At 46.9% G+C, this 17,648-nt stretch overlaps 2 protein-coding genes across 2 annotated transcripts in view; one reads left to right on the top strand and one right to left on the bottom strand.

Annotated features, from left to right (window-relative positions):
• Window positions 1–344: 344 nt before the first annotated feature.
• On the bottom strand, window positions 345–9,325 carry NOPCHAP1 (NOP protein chaperone 1). The gene is made up of 4 exons (XM_066591448.1): window positions 9,211–9,325; window positions 6,657–6,743; window positions 4,074–4,207; window positions 345–1,277 (listed from the first exon to the last, which is right to left on the bottom strand). Exons 1-4 carry the CDS (start codon window positions 9,284–9,286, stop codon window positions 1,110–1,112), a joined length of 465 nt encoding a protein of 154 aa, XP_066447545.1. The 5' UTR covers window positions 9,287–9,325; the 3' UTR covers window positions 345–1,109.
• Window positions 9,326–9,741: 416 nt separating this feature from the next.
• The window catches only part of SLC41A2 (solute carrier family 41 member 2), an 85,637-nt gene continuing 77,730 nt past the window's right edge, over window positions 9,742–17,648 (top strand). The window contains exon 1 of the mRNA XM_066591445.1: window positions 9,742–9,879. The gene's annotated coding sequence lies outside the window, so the exon portion shown is untranslated. The remainder of the gene's footprint in view (window positions 9,880–17,648) is intronic.

Below are 17,648 nucleotides of genomic sequence, written 5' to 3'. Positions count from 1 at the left end.
GAGCAATCTACCACTTATCTTGAAGGCTTGGAATGTAAGGCTCACTATGCACAACTTTTCAACTTTCAACTAATTTGAATGCAGTTTTTTTTTTAGATACACACAGATGTACCAATGATAGGAACACTTCCCAAGATCGCAAACTAGATTTGATGTTATCTCCTGATTGCGTTGTTTTAGATTAAGAGGAGGATCCAAGCGTAATACAGGGGGGAATGGAACCATTCTCAAAAAGTTTCCCCTCTGATCCTCCTTTTGCTTTAAATAGATATATGGCAGAATGAATCCCCCGTCTGTGATGTAAGAGGGGCCCTTTTTTCATTTAGGTGGGAAAACAATTGAACTAGTCCAATTCGGTTTTATTATACAGGAAATACAATAGAGCAAAAAGTAATATGTAGTAAGCATAAAATGATAGGACAATTTGTCCTAATCTAAGAAGAAAAACGTCAAGCCAATTAGCGATAGATCACATTTGGGGTATGTCCACATAGATAAACCTAGATGTTGCTGCTATCATAAAGTCATTTACCATAAGTCTGCCCAAAGAAAATATATTCTGTAACGGTCATTACAAAAAGCTTGTGCTTTTATAAAAAGCATAGTCATTTCAGTAGTGAAATGATGAAACCATTAGATGGCATTGCTGGCTGAGGATCACAATGAAGGTATTTATTTATTAGCTCAAGATGGTCATGCTCACACCTGGTGGATTTGCTCTGGTCTTTCCATATGGATTTCCCAAAGAATACGGTTTTCCAGAAAGTACAATTAATTTTCAAATATGCAGCATGCTCATTATTTTGTTGACCCCCCCCCCCTTCCTGGATTTTGCCCTTGCCAAGCATGAAATATACAGCCAAATATACATGCAGATTTTGTTGATTATGTGCCACGGCTACCATTGAAATACTGAGCCAGCAAATGCTCATCAAGTCTATTCCAGTGGTTCCTAGTGAAATGCTCATCTACTGTATGCAGGAGGCAGCTTCCGAACATTTCACAAGATACCACCAACTTTTACACTGGCGTTGTCTTATGACAGCACCGTCACACACAGGTCTCTGAACATCATTGCACGACTCAGGGATGTGAGGATGTGCTCGGCTTCAGTCAGTTGGAGGCAGTTCCTCTATCTTGCATTTCTTTCCTTTTTGTTGCAGTCTAATGTTATGTTCTGTCACTTCTCCATCTGAATCAGAGTCCGAGCTTTCATCTGAACTTTCGGATTCCTCTTCACTTGAGTCATCGCTGTTCAGTTCTACTAAGGCCACGTTCTACAAGGAATCAAGAAATTAGATTTATGAGCGGTAACTTAAGAAAAGCCATCAAACCAGATTTCAGTTTCTACGTAAATAATCACTTGGGGCCAATTCGCATGTTGAGCTCGTGGCTCAGTTTTGCCTTGATTTTCTCAAAACTATGGCACAAAAGCAGCAGTTTTATAAAGGCCACAGAAAAAACGTGACTAAACCAAAACATGTGAATAAGCCTAGGCTTACCCTAAATAATCATAAAACAGAAAAAAGATTGTTGTAACTGTAATAGGTTGTATGTCACATCTATCAAACTTAACAGGGAAGACAAAAAAACAAAACAAAAACATTCCCATTTATACTTACCTCTCAGTGGACAGAATCCAGTACTGCAGCCCCGCTGTGGTCCCAGTGATTGCTGTGACAGGTGATGTCACAGGGGATCACTGCAGCCAATGAGAGCCTGCAGCGTCATCGCTCATTCTGGCAGTCACTCATATCCTGAGCGCCATGATGTCAAGAGTTCAAGAACGGGATGCTACAGCGGGGGTTTTCTTCTGAATATGTCAAGACAGGTAGGTCCTAGAGAGCTGAAACTGAAGCGCCCGATTTACCTATGTGGCAAATTTGCTGCAGATTGGCCCAGTTTGATCATGCATAAAAAAGGACAGACAATAGAAATCCAAAATAATAGTGCATATGGCCATATAGTTTATACAACATCTTTATGCTGCATTTTTGTTTTAGATCCATCTGAAACTTGTAAGGGAAAATGTAAACCCATAACGGTCACACCTCAACATCATCACTTACAAGATATTATCTGTCTGTAGCTTTCCAAAAGGGGCTTTTTTCTTCTTTTTGTTTGTAAGTGGCAAATTACCCTCAGGGTTCTTGCAGCACCATATTACAAGATTTCATGTCATGTAGTATAACGGATTCTAATGTTATAGTAAGCTTACTATTTTACATTTATAGAGATTTCACAATCATAGTATTTAAAGCAAAAAAAACAAAACCACAGACCACGATCATATTTTACATGGCAGTAGGGTGCCAATAAGATCAGTTTTTTTGGAGTACAAGTACTCAAAGGAAATTCTCTCTCTTTCTATTTCACTTTACTTAAAGGGGTTCTATTGGGACTTTTTATATTGAGGACCTAATCTCAGGATAGGTGTAATGGAAATATTTTATGGCTATTCTGTAGCCATTAATCTTTGATTATATCTCTGTCTGTCTGTCTGAACAGGCTTTAATATATCAACTAGGCCCCGCATTCTAAGGACCTAATTCCAGAGCTGTTCTACGTGTTTTATTGTGGGTAACTAAGAAAATGGTTTGGTGTTTGTTGTAACCACATATGATTAGAGATGAACGAATGTACTCGTTTCTATTAATTACTTGATCGAGCACCGCAATTTTCGAGTACTTCCGTACTTGGAGCGGCGTGGCGGATAGCAGCGGGGAACAGGGGGGAGCCCTCTCTCCCCCCCCCCCCCCACTGCAACCCCCCACTCACCCACGGCGCCCCCCGAATCTTTTCGCCCGAGTACGGAAGTACTCGAAAATCGCGGTACTCGGTCGAAAAAGGGTCGTGGCCGAGTAGGTTCGCTCATCTCTACATATGATACCAAACTGTCTGTTGGTATAGGAGCCTGCCATATACATATCTCTTGTCTAGGAGGTAGACCTTGTCTGACTAGATCTTATCACTCTGTAGAACCTGGCCAATTCTAGAGTTTGGTATTGTTTTATAACGATACAAAGCTTGGGTATGACTAAGCAAGTTATAGTGTATACAATAGGACACTAATTGTAATGTAGATCAGAAGCATCTTGTACCTGTAAGGGGAAGATGATCTCTTACAGTGTTGGTCCATGAAACTTGTCTGCTGCTCACTGTGGCTTCTCCAGTGAAAATAATAGATTGGCTCCAGGCAGAAGTGTTTAAGGAAGGCTCCTATTAACAGACTCAGTCTGTAAGTATGTCCCTGTAAGTCTTTTGTATTGTAAAGTGTGTTTATGTTTTATCACTTCCTATATGTATTTTACCTGTAGAGAATCATTGTAAACATTTACGCAATATCACTTATTTTTATATAATTGTTTTATCGTGATCATTTATTCATTTTTATTAATAAATTTTGTTGTATCAACCTATTTGTCCTTCTTTAAAGCCGTATTCGAACTTGTTGTTTGCCGATTGGCAAAACAATAGGTCATCTGCAGGGTCTGATGCCTGGCATTCCCACCAACCAGCTTGTTCCCGGGTCTGCTGTTGGTATGATAGCGGCCCGGGAATTCAATGGGAGCTGTGCTTGCAGTACCAAACTGGGCCACCGCACTGTGGATAGCGCCCTATATTGTCAACGCTATCTGCACTGACAGTGGGCCCTGCAATCAGACGATCAGTGGGGTTGCCGAGTGACAAACGCCCGCTGGCCATCAATAGAAAAAGTCCTAATAGTCTCTTTCAGCCCCTTTAAGCCTTTTCTAATTGCCCTTTTCCCACCCAGGGCAAAGATTAGAATATGACTATTCACTTTGCAACTGAAGCCTGTATAGGAAAGGGTAAACAACAAAAGAAGGATTTGGGCAAATATTTGCTGGGATGAGAAAGTACATGGTGTTGACACAATTCGGTAACAGGAAGCAAGCCTTAAGCCTTCACAAGGTGCAGCAACCATGCATCAGACAAATTAACCATTGAAGGATATCAAATTTTTTGCTGGGGTTTTCCTGGAGGATACCATAAACAGCCTTGGTCTGTAAATGACTGAGTTTCGCCACTTGGCGGTTAAGGGTTGGACTTACCATTTCTATTACGTTTTCCGCACCCTCGACGTTTTCTATATCAAACTTGCCATCTGAACACGACTGGATGTCCCTGGTGAGATCTTCATTGGCTTGGGCCATCTGAGGCAGGAAGTTCTGTACTCTATCAAGTACTGCAATGACAAGGTACAAAAAGCCAAGAGGTTTGTAAAGTAGGTCCCTGGTAAATGTAACCCTTTCACAGCCAAGAACGTAAGGATATTATTGTAAAGTCATCCCTTTAACACGATACCAGAAACAAGACTATTCAGCGCTCGGCTAAGGTTTGGTTCACACGACAAATTCTCCGCGGCAAACTTCACCTCTAAAAACAGCATGCGGATTTTGCCTGTTGACAGAGTTAAATCTATGTGCTGATCTCGCGCTCATCTCCGGCGCTGCTGCAGGCTTCAGTGTACTCCTGAACGCTACAGGGCAGTTCTCCCTGGTAGCGGGGCTTGAATACCCCGCCTCCAGTAAGCGCTTGCTCTGATTGGTTCATCAAGCGCTGCGTCAGCCAATCAGAGCAGTTGCTCGATTAACCAATCACAGCCATTCATTGAATGGCTTATTTTGGATTACTGGGTGGTCCTCAAAAAGGCACCTCACGTGGCTGCCAATTCAGTGAAACGGCTGGTTTCACTCCAGCGGCAGGTTCCATCGCAGCTCTGGCTCAAGATACTGGAAGAAAAAGTGTTGCATGCAGCGCTTTTGTCTTCATCCAGAAGCCAGGCAGAGAGCGGGCTTTCTATCTGGAGCTCTTTGGTTCCTTCCAGAGACGGAGGAGGCATTTAACCACGGGGATTCCCCTTACCTGTTCCCTTAAAGGAGCAGGAAAGCGGAATCCCCAACGCAGATGTAAAACCACCCAAACTACATTTTCCAGAGGTGGATTAACCCTTTCCAGTCCAATTTTCCTGCTCACTCCCCAGCTCTTATTTATTTTGGGTGGGAAAGCGTGTTGTAGATTCCTTGGAATTACTCAACAGAAACACATAAAAATGACCTTCATGATGATTTTATTAGCAATTTTTTGAAAAGTCAATCATGAGTTAATATGCATAACATACGTATATTACAGTGTGAAGGAGTGACCTGTGATGTCAGACCTTGCCGGACATGGGAGCTATACATGGAAAGCTCAATGTCAGATGAAGTGTGACCCTGGATAGGAAAGGGTTAAGGGTGGTTTCACACCTGCGTTTGGGCTCAGTTCAGGGTTTCCGTCTCTGCTCAGTTTTTGGAGGAAAAAAAGACTGTCAGTTCATTTCAATTTTACATCTTCTAAAAACGGAGGAGAGACAGAAACCCTGAACTGACCCTAACTCAGGCGTGAAAGCACCCTATGTAGACCAAAGGCCCGGGCTGTTCACATATTTTGCGCCCATTTCCATTGACACGAATGGTGATAGTGCCCTTCTGGTGCCCCCTGTAGTCCACAGCCCCGGCTCCTGACGCTCCAGTCACAAATGCAGGACAACCTGTATACGGGGCCATATTTACAGCTCATGCTGCCCCCAATTGTGACACTCAAACCGCCCCAATTGTGACACTCAAACCGCCCCAATTGTGACACTCAAACCGCCCCAATTGTGACACTCAAACCGCCCCAATTGTGACACTCAAACCGCCCCAATTGTGACACTCAAACCGCCCCAATTGTGACACTCAAACCGCCCCAATTGTGACACTCAAACCGCCCCAATTGTGACACTCAAACCGCCCCAATTGTGACACTCAAACCGCCCCAATTATAACCCACCGCCGCTTGCCCTGACGTCTCCCGCTCGTCACCTTAAGCAGTCACATGTAAGCCTTTAATACATTATTTTCATCGAAATTTTTCTATTATTAGTGCATGCGCAGCTGTAGCTGCAGACAGCCGAGCGCTGCCCAAAGACAGCCAGGATCTCCTCTGCTGGGGCACGTGCTGATGTCATACTGCTCACCCTGGGCAGCGAGACCGGTGAAGGCGCACATGTACAGGGAGACAGAGACCCGCTGTACAAGAGATATCCGATCTCATTGCACTTACACCACCTGGAAAAGACAAACTACTGGCAGACAGAACCAGTAGGAACCAGGCAAAAGCATCATCTTTGGGAGGTGAAGAATTACAAAAGATACAAAAAATGCATCCAACATAAATATTTGCATGTATTTATTTTTCACATTAGACACAATAAAAGGACATTGTGGAATAACCCTTTAAGTCACCCTGTGACCACCATTTCAGTGTGCACACGGAGAAAATCTCTCTACACCTATGAGTTTTAAAAGGGGTAGTCCAGGCCTGATAAGCTATCCTTGGGTATGTTTGATTGGCTGGGGTCCACCACCCAAGACCCCCCTGGGATCAGCTGTTTGCAGGTCTGCTATCTATGTGTATGGAGCAAAAACCTAAGAGCTCCCTACATACTGCAGGTTGACTGACTTCAATAGGAACGGTGCCTGCAAACCCACCATGGCTGCTGCAGAACCTCTTAAGGAAATCTGTGGCTGGCAAGTTTACTACAGGAATTCAGTGAAAAACACAGATCACTAAAAAGCACAATGCGGATCACAAAGCAAAGGTTCACTTACTGCTGCTTCTTGGCATTCTGACTATCGGAGGGCAGGAACCCGCTTTCTTGTTCTCATCTGAAGTTATGAGTAACTTTTTATAGAGACCTAAAAGGACACAGAATGGTCAATGACAGTATTCAGTATCATGTACTAACACAACGAATGGTCAAAAAAAAGTGCTGTCAGACTGTAGAGCGGGCGATAGTCGTTCAGAGAATGGAGGAGAAGTTCTCGTGACTTTATTGCGGATTTCAGCCTCTTCATTAAAGTCCATTGGCCAAAATCTGCAGCATATCCTCTGCTATAATTGACATGCTGCGGATTTAGGTTCTGCATCACATGTCCATTTCCATACGGATTTTGTATGGATTTTTTTTCTACACCGTGTGGATAAGATTTTGAAAATCTCCTTCACTTTGCTGCTACTGTAAATACCATGGATTTTCCATGTGGAGGGTTCTGATGGAAAGCCTGCAGCAAATCCGCCCCATGTGAACATGGCCTAATGGGTCGCACCTGGTTCTGTCCAGAGGCTCCAACATTTTACTAGAAAAAGTAACACAGCATGCTGCGCTATACTTCCTGGCATTCATGACGGAATGAGATGACAGAGGTCTGAACAGAGCCTTATGGATGATGTCATTTAGAGTATTAAAGGGGTTCTGTCTTTAAGGGAAACTGGTAGTGTCCAGGGCAGACCAAGAACTAGTGAACGTGACTCACATGCTCCAGAGCCAGTCTCCTGTGGGCTCTTTGTGAAAACAGCTAGTAGAGCTGTCGACATCTGGGAATTAGATACACTGCTCGGATGACTAGTTCTTGGTCTGCCCTGGATGTGTAAACTCCCCCCAGGCATGTTTTTTACAATATGGGCTGGATGACTACTTTCCACGTGTAACAAAGAATTCAGAGTAACCGGTTTACTGTATTACTTGGTTCAAATTGTATTTGCTTGAACATTGCCCGTAAATAACAAATCAAGAAAAGGGATATATTCTGCTGACATACACATTGTCAAAAATAACCCAAATCCAGCAGCTAGAAGAAGTTGGCATTTTCCTACAAAACTCGGCATACAGTTACATCTCAGGCAGATATACAAATGGTTAAAGATGTGGTGTGATTAGATGAATGGTCTTGCACCCGACTCTCTAAAAATGGTTACACCCTTGGCCCATTGAAGAGATCTCACCCAGTTTGAGAGGGGCACATTATTGGAATGCGAGAAGCCGGATGGTCATAATCGATGACTTGCCCCCCACCTGGGCCGTTATAACCAGACTGTTAGGTCCAGGACCAGTGGATGTACATAAGATGACCGGGCTCAGGATGCGCTTGACAGACCACCAGTAGAGAGGATCGTCTGATCGCCCGACAAGCCTGAGCAGCTCCAACTGTTTCATTGTTGACCATCCAGAGACAGGTGGCACCATCGATGCAGGTCTCTGTCAGAACTTGGCTGAGGGGCATTTGGTCTCACGGTGCCCATTATGTGTCCTGCCTTTGACACCCACTCACAGGCGTCACATTTTGCAGTGGTGTCGTGAACGACGAAACTGGACTGCTATGGAGGGGAGTCAGGTTGTCTTCAGCGATTAATCCAGGTTCAGTTTGGGCACGGACGATGGCCATGTTTGTGTCTGAAGACGTAGGGGTGAGCACGTCGATACTCCGTTGCGTCAGGATCCGCTTTCTTCTGCACGGTGGATGTGCTCAGGACACTGGCGGTGTGCCGGGCGCATAAGTTGTCCTTTTTTTAAACTCCTACTTTCCTACAGTCCGTGCAGGAAAACCGCACAAAAATGGAGCAAGCAGGTATTTAATTACCTGAGGGTGCCCAGTGATTCCCTATGAGCGTGGATCATACATGCGGGAGACACACAGCTTTAAAACTCCATTTTTGCCATGGACATGAGACCTTGTTCAATACCAACAACTTCTAGGGGAGGGATTGGTTTGTCCATGAGTGTATGTGTAAACTGGAAAGTCATATCATTGCTATGCGAGAGAACCCCCCAAATACGTAAGAGATCCTCCATGTACCTGCCGTACCGGACAACGTTCCCCGCATGCACAGCACTGTCCCAATATATGTAGAACTGCAACATACAGATTGGCCAGGGAGGGCAAGAAAGAAGAGCCCATAGGACTGCCGGGCTGTGCGGTCAGCGCTCCACTCACTGCAATGGGGCTGACGGGAACACCCAAGCTGTACTCCACAGCCAGCCCCACTGAGAAGGAGTGGAGCAGCAGCCTGCTTGTGTGACCAGCGCTCCATTCATTCTCACTGCAGTGACCCAAGAGAAAGGGGGACACCGGGACCCCCATTCTCAAGATCAGTGGGGGGCTCAGCAGGCAGAGCCGCTGATCAGCAAGTGATGCACTATACTCAGGAGGGGGGTAACTTGTAATTCTGCTACAACCCCTTCAAGAATGCAGCTCTGAAGTACAATACAGGAGGAGTACAAGGTTCCCATGGACACTGTAAGCCCCTCAGAAGTGAAGCCCCTGCTGCAGGTTATGTAATGCGGCTGCCTTTCCCCTCCTGGAGTAGTCACATCGCTTCCCTCACCTCCTCCCGACGAGCCCACAGCCAGCAGCTCTCCAGAGCGCACGGCCTCCACTCTCTGCCCCGCTGCCTCCTCCATGTCTCTCTGAGCAGCATGTGAGACTGAGCGCCAGAACAGGAAGCGGCAGCACAGTGATGACGTCACCCGAGCTGGTATCCGCCATGATGGTTATGGGCACACTGCTCTATATCAGTATTTCCAGCGCTGCACCGCCGGAGGTAGTGATATAATATAGACATCATGATCTGGAGGTGATTTTTCCTATCCAGTAGAATTATTCGGACAAGGAATAGAGGGTCATTGCTGTGAAGCCGCCTGTTGTACACTGCATGCCATCTGTCTGGTGATAGTATATAGGGCTGGATGGTGATTGGCTGCTGTGGGACAGCTCTGCGGGCGACGCAGGTCATAGGAGGATACAGCGTTCAGCTGAAAAACCCCGTCGTGTTGCTCGGGTGACGTGTCACTGGTTACCAGGATACAGGCCCCGCCCATACGCGTGGAGCCCGCAATTTGGAAACGTTCGGTGACGTCATTGTTTTCGCCACGCCCCCCGCCCGTACGTCTGCGCAGAGATGAGCCGTCAGTCGGGCTGTCTAGTCAGCGGAGTAGCGGCGTGACCCGAGGGATAACGGTGGCATGGAGCGGGGACTGGACGGCGGATGTGTGCGGTAAGAGCGCTGGGCGGGTCACCTGCCTGTGCTGCTGGCAGCTGCCACCTGTGCTGCCAGTCACATGATCAGTACGTGTACCAGGTGGGGATGATGTGCTACCCTCTGCTAGAGCTGGCAGCATTGATGGCAGGGACTGGCATGATAGGTCTGCATTCACACCAACTTTGTGGCTACTTGGGCGATGTTCACACGACACAAATCCCCCCCGCGTCAGGAATCCGTAGCGTGTATAGCGGTTCTGCCGTGTATGGGGCAGTGGGTCCACCTGCAGGCGGGATTATGTGAAGAAGTGGCACCGCTGCACGTGGATCCAGGTGGGGTTGCGCTGGATATAGATTTTGCGTGCTGACAGGGCTAAAATCCATCTGCTGAATACATGGCAGAAATGGCGCAATTTAAAGGTAAAGTCTGTGCCGGACTCAGCCGTGTGCCCCTGTGGGGCTCCTGCAAAAGGGGCACTGCCAGGCTATCTGCGGGAGAGGGGAAAATGTCAGTAAGATATTAGTGCAGCAATCATCGGTGTATGGAGATCGCTGAGCTGCGGCTCGGGGGGCGATGAGGAGCCGTGAAGGGGGACTACCTTAATAAACTTACTACTTGGGCCAAAAACTACTTCCTAGGTCAAAAAGAGGGGCATTTAAAGGGAACCTGTCGCCCCTACAGTCCCATATACTGAGCTATGGTGCTATCAGGGGGTGTCAGGAAGCTGGGGGTGTATTCTTTATAGTCCCCCACCCCCGTGGTGTGCCCCTCTGAAGTCCCAGCGGCACATCAAAATCTGCCTCTTCTCCCAGTCCCGTAGACTTGTATCGGAGAGCAGGCATGTCCTGCGGGGGCCGGACAGGTTCCTTTTAAGGGGGTGGTAGGCTTTTAGTAAAATGCCTTTCCCATGCAGTAATATCCATATACTTGCCCCTCCCGCTGTATCCCGCACAGCCAGTATTTACAGGCACTGCAGCCAATGACAGCTCAGGGACGGATCGCCGCCCTCTGTCATTGGCTGCAGCGCTGTGACATCCGTGATCAGGCTGTAGTAGAGGGGAGGCGCGGAGCAGTGGTGCTGGACATGGGGGGACTGGTGAATATATGGCTGTTACTGCATGGGAAGGGCTTTGTACTAACCACCTACAACTGGACAACCCCTCAGCGCCTGCGCACCCAGAGGGGGAATGCTGCGGAATTACACGGATCCATTGGTCCCCCATAGACTGTGACTTGGGTTATAAAGACCGGAAGGCGTTCTGTCTGCTTCTGTATGTTACGGGTCCTCAGTATGCCGCACTGTTTGTTCACTGAGCGGAAGCGAATAGAAAACTTTTTTTTTTTTTTTTTTTAAACCTCATTGTCAATAGGGATCTAATTCATCTGTTTAATTCAGTTTTCATTTGGCCTCTCTGCTCCAAAAACAGAACCCAGCGACGGCGCCCCCGTGAGGTGGAGGGGCACTTAGGCATTTTAATGTACGGCTTTTGTTTTTCACATGTTGGATGTTCCAAGCGGCTGGTCTGATGCATAGATACATGTGGATCGGTGTCCGTCTGTCCGTCCTCCATAGAGGGCAATATGTTGAATAAAGAAATACGTTCCACAAGTCGGGCTTTTTTCTTTCTGCCAAAAATTTCTAGAAACCGGATGGAACAGAGCCAAGATGAAATGGGGGCAAATTGGAATTTTACTGGATTTTTATTTATTTATTTTTTTGTTTCACTGACAACGGAAAACTAAACGCTGAAGCCCCGCCTTCCTATGAGGATGAGTAGAGTAGTAGTGCAGACGTGACCGCTGCTGACATGTACCCTGTTTCCCCAAAATTGAGACAGGATTTTATATTAATTTTTGCTCCAAAGGTTTTTTCTTTCTTTTTTACATGTATAGCTGCCTGGACACTATTTAGACTGACTTTTTTTTAATTAGCTGTAAGGCCGGCTGTCCATGAGTGATGCGGGAGCCGCCGCCCCGGAGCAGGAGCCGCCTCCGAATCTCTGCCGGTCAGCCCTATCTAATAGATAGGCTGGCCGCAGAGAATTGGGGCGATTCACAGCATGCTGCGAATTGCCCGCCGCGAGCGGAGAATCGCAATGATTCTCCGCTCGTGGAAAGGTTCCGGTGCTTTCCATAGGAATGCTATGGGAAGCGTCGGCTTGCGTGAATACACTGCCATGGGCAGGGGGCCTAACTTGGGTGTAGGGTATATATTTCAAGCATCCTCAAAAATCCAGAAAATTAATGCTAGGGCTTATTTTTAGGGAAACAGGGTAGCCTACGACACATCACTTTAGCCATGCCATAATCAGTCCCTTTATTTAATAAGAGCTGTATGTGGAGACGCCTGAGTCAAGTCAGGTCCGACGGCTGTCCTGCAGTTCTGTGTTCTCGCGGGTCCCCAGTTGGTACTTCAGAACTCGACAGAGATGACCTTCAGCGCTAGTTCATCCTGTAAATTTCCAGCCGTCTGGAAGCTGAACGGACCCCCTTATAGTCACTAGGGTTCGTTCAGCGCCTTCCAGTTCCACCATAAGATGGGTCTATTTAGCGCTGATGTGAACGAGCCCTTACATGATCAACAAGTTAAGATGATCCATTGAAGCAATAGTTGGAGTTCTCGATTGCTCCTGTAGGTGACGGGGCTGTGGAGTCCGTCTGCCAGAGCTCCCGACTACTTCATAAAGGACTCATGTATTTTAAGTGATACATTTACTGTATTAACATGGTAACATCAGGCTTTTCATCACCTTTAGGATAAAATTCCACACTCTAGTTATCAATGTTTTGGGGGGTTTAGATGAATAGAAGATATAATTTTAGGACATTTCCAAACTTTCTTAAATTCTTATGAAAGGAAATTGCAAGAAATTCTGTGCCGAATTAAGGATACCATTATAATTTTATATAATATACACAATAAGTTGGCTTTGATACATTTTTGACGACTCCGACTCCCTAGCACTGGTATATGACATGCAGAGGTAACTTATCTGCAGGGCGGTAGTAATGTTTCATGGGTTACAAGGGTGTACTGCCCGGAGTATAAGTGCCTGACGTCCAATGGACCGCCGCCTGACGCAGGAGCAATAGCCATTCAAGTGAATGGAGGCGGAGCCGGCTCAGATTGGTCCGCCCGAGGGCCTCCATTCACAGTAAACAGGAGTCCTTCCAACATTGAGCAGCTGCATTACCCGGGACAACAGTCGCTTCTAGACCAAGTGCCTCCGACAAGTGAGTGATTTCTCGCTCCGCGCCCAGCCGACGGCCGCGAGTACACATGATAATGGTCGCCTGAACCATTTAGATGACTACCATCTGTTGTGCCTTTGTTTGCACATGAAAGAACTTGAGGCGTAGAGTTTTATACTGTGTATCATGTGGGTGTGCTGCGCAAGACTGTTTACTCTCCAGAACAGCTTGGCTGCACTATTAAAGGGGATGTCCAAGTCTGCAATTACTTTAAATAAATGGTTACGAATGCTTTAAAGGGGTTGTACCATGATTAGAAATGATCCCCTATCCACAGGATTACTTGCTGATCGGTGGGGGGTCTCACCGCTGAGACCCCTGCCAGTCTTGTGATTGGTACTCCCATGCCTCCCTCTGCCGGTCACTGCGGGGGGCTCGCTCCTCCCTCTGCCGGTCACTGCGGGGGGCTCGCTCCTCCCTCTGCCGGTCACTGCGGGGGGCTCGCTCCTCCCTCTGCCGGTCACTGCGGGGGGCTCGCTCCTCCCTCTGCCGGTCACTGCGGGGGCTCGCTTCTTCCCCCGCAGTGCTGATAGAATGAACGTATCGCTGGCAGAGCTTGTGTGGTCTGCGCTCCATTCACTTCACCAGCGTTAAAAAGAATACCGGAGTGCTTGCCACTTGGCTATGTCTGCAGGCCCATTGAAAGTGAATGGAGTATTTATGCACCCGTGCGACCGGCGCTCCATTCAGTCTCCTCACTGCAGGGGTGCAGTAATCCCGCACTGAAGATAAGAGCAGTACACAGGGCCCCTGTTTTCAAAATTGTCGGGGGTCTCAGCGATGTGACTTCTACCGATCAGCAAGTTATCCTGGGTCCCATGGATAGCGATAACTTGTAATCTTGGTGAAAGCCCTTTATATAATAACAGAAGCCATACTTCCCCTTATAAATAGAGATAACAATTGAGATTAAATTTGAATGTCAAGAAAAAAAATTGTAAAAAAAAAACAAAACAAGATTTTAATTTTAGGTTGAGTCTACCTGCCCCATAGGAGAGGGTTCAAGGCATGTCATGTGATCTATGCTGGAAGGGGAGAGGAGGTGAGCTGTGACATCTACCTACTGTGAATGGTGGATACTGTGTTGCCTCTATACAGGTATTAATGGTCAGTGTAATCCTGCCTCTGATGATGATAAAATGGCTGAGATGTTTTCTCTACAGATCAGGTAGTTTCAGACAATTACTAGTGATCATAGTGAAAACTTCAAGATATTAGGAATTTTCTTAAAGAGGTGTTCCGGGACTAAAATATTGATGACTTATTCTCCAGATAGGTCATCAATATATGATTGGTTGGATTCTGCCACCTGGGACCCTGGCCAATCACAATGGGTCATTTCCTGATGACACACTCCCTTTAAGGCTAGGGCTACATGCAGACTTTCTCTACCACAAGCTTCCAATCTTAACTGTTTAGCTGCAGACCATCAGTTTATGTGAATACCCGTCAATGTGAATATCCACATAAACTATGGCCATATGAATATGGGTGTAAAGTACTGAAAGTGAATGTATAACTAATGATCAGGGCGGTGGAGTTGGAGTCCCATTTTTGGCAGAGTCGGAGGAAATGCACTGACTTGGGGGAAGGGGGGTGCGATTGATTTATATCATTTCAGAATTTGTTGCTGCGCACCCCTTTTTTTCCCCCAAATCTCTGCTTTCCCGCAGCCCCACGGCAAAGTAGAAATTCAGCTGCGGGTGTGCCGCGCATACGGATGGCTTTCATAGGCTTCAATGGAAGCCTGCGGGAGCCATCTGTGCAGGATATCCGCAGAAAATGGAGCATGCTGCGGGTGATCTCCCGCATGTACGGGTGTCCAATGCATCCCTATGGGCACGGATCCGTGTGCGAGACACCCCCGCGGATTTTGTAAATATAATTAGCCAGTGGAAATGAGGCCTAAAGCCGCTTTCACACGACCGAGAAAAGGGTGCGCGATTTGTACGTAGCGGGTCTCGCGAATATGAACCCTGTTCTTTTGGATGGGGTCCCTACTTGAGTGAGTCTCGGTTTTCCCGCATCGTGATGTGGGGGGAAAAAAATCCCGGCATGTCATGTGTTTGGTCCTTACCTTGGAATGCCTCGCCCATTGTTTTCAATGTAGCCGGCGAAAACAGTACACGGTGTGCGAGGTGCATGTGATGCGAGGTTTCCCATTGCAAACAATGGGAATCACCTGATGATCCTCCGGTGAGACTGAAAGGATCTCTCCTTCCCTGTAGTGTTGTGAGGAGTGTTTGACACAAATACTCTGTGCATCCGCGGGGAGGTTGCATGTTCCTGAGCGCAATATTGCGCTCGACGGTGTGAAATTCGCCCTAACACAGTAAATTTATCACTTAAACATGAGTCCTATGAAGTTGGCTTACCAACTCCACAGCCCTGCTAATGATAACCAACGTCGTGCCCATATTTCTTTTTTCTTTACTACAGTGGTAAAATAATGGGCACAGCAGCAGTCTATGCTATTCTGGACTAGAGGCTTATGGGGTCTTGTGGGGCTCGCTCCTCCCTCTGCCGGTCACTGTGGGGCTCGCTCCTCCCTCTGGGCACAGCAGCAGTCTATGCTATTCTGGACTAGAGGCTTATGGAGTCTTGTGGGGCTCGCTCCTCCCTCTGCCGGTCACTGTGGGGCTCGCTCCTCCCTCTGGGCACAGCAGCAGTCTATGCTATTCTGGACTAGAGGCTTATGGGGTCTTGTGGGGCTTGCTCCTCCCTCTGCTGGTCACTGTGGGGCTTGCTCCTCCCTCAGGGCACAGCAGCAGTCTATGCTATTCTGGACTAGAGGCTTATGGGGTCTTTAACAATAGAATAGCAGGCTGACCGTTTGCCAGACTTCCTTTTCAGATATCTCAAGACCATCAATTTTCAAGTGCTGGAAAACCCTTAGAATAAAATACTGACAAACTCCTAAGAAGACTGCTGGTATGAGGGGGGTGGGGTGGTCTTCTCTTCTCTGCCAATGTCCTTCCGATCCGCCAGTTGGGGATCCTGTTTTCAGCTGTCCAACATGACCACTGCAATTTTCTAGCTACCTAATGCACACAGTGTACTGCTCACTGATTGGTCTGTGCTGCTCACATGAGCAGCACTGGCCAACCAGAGAGCAGGTATAATGCATTGGTAGTCTAATCCTACCGATGCGCTGTGGTAATTAGGTAGTCTGAAGATTGAGTTGGTTATTTTGGACAGCTGAAAATGGGAGCGGTAACCGGTGGATCAGAGGGACATTGTCTTCTGTCTCAAACAGCTGGTGGTATAACGGTTCCCTTAGGTCACAGGGCAAAATTTAGTCCTAAAACTTGAGAGTCCCCTTTAAGAAATTGCTGATGGGAGGTTCCTGTTGCAGCCAGACTCAGGGTTGTGAGGGACAGGGGGTGAAACAAGACTGATCTCCTCAGAAAGAGATGTCTCATGAAGTGTTCTCCTTGTGGACGCTTGCTATAAGGCATTGTATGTGTATGGAGTACAGTATATACTATATATGCATCCTCTGAGCGGCATGCACATGAGCTTCTTGTGGGTTGTATCTACATTTCATTCTGTCGGTAGTTGAAGGGAACCTGTCCTACAGCTTCTGCTGACCTTACTGAGGGCGGCATAAAGTAGTGACAAACACGCTGATTTCAGCAGCCTTTGACTTATGGACTAATGTTATGTAGTTGTTGAGAAATTACACTTTAGTCCTGCAACAGTTGGAGTCAGTTATTCCCTCAGAGCTGCTCTTTGGCCACTCATCATGGTTGACCTTTTTCTTTCAATGTGCTGGTCATGTTAATCCACATACAACACACAGCCCATCTATAGACCTCTGAGGCTATGCTCATTGATGTGTTTTCACATGGGCCGATGGTCCGTGAGCAAAAAAATCCTCATGGGATGTCCTCTTCCCATTCATTTCACAGATGAGAAATAGGACTTACCAGTGCATGTCAATGTGCATTTTTCCAGTGACTCGGACCACACGTGGACTGGTATCCGTGTGCTGTCTGATGCAAGTTCTGCCCAAATCTCTCGGGTGCAAGTTGCAATCACAGCAAGTGTGCCACAGGCGTAATAGTGAGAAAATGGTCAATTTTAGCAGGTGGACGGTTGGCATGGTTGCTCATGAATAATCGTGACTTGTCTTGCAGGATAAGTGTATTTTCTCAAACTACATAACAATAGCCCATAATTTATAGGGCATAGATAGTATACGCAAGATGATGGGTTCCCTTTAACTCCCAGACAAGCCCGTAATGGTGGTATCCTTCCTTGATGACATATGGAAAGTGGTTTATATGCCCGTATTTATGTCTCCTGGCATGACCGTGGGTCTACTGACCCAAACTCACAACATCCTAGAAATCTATGTGGGTTGGATGGGACATTTGTAATATGCTCATGTGACACTGGCGTAAGGGTAAGAAGGTGATAATCTCTTGGACTCCGTTCCCTGGTCCAGCCTATGCCAAACCTTTTTTGAAGGCCACTGTGCACAACCTGTCCTTTGGACTCCATGACAATAAATATGGTCCTCCACCAAT

Source organism: Eleutherodactylus coqui, chromosome 2 (genome assembly GCF_035609145.1).
Source record: "Eleutherodactylus coqui strain aEleCoq1 chromosome 2, aEleCoq1.hap1, whole genome shotgun sequence".
NCBI classification, from domain to species: Eukaryota; Metazoa; Chordata; class Amphibia; order Anura; family Eleutherodactylidae; genus Eleutherodactylus; species Eleutherodactylus coqui.
Note: the sequence above shows the minus strand (reverse complement) of the source record. Positions and strands in the feature narration are given on the sequence as shown.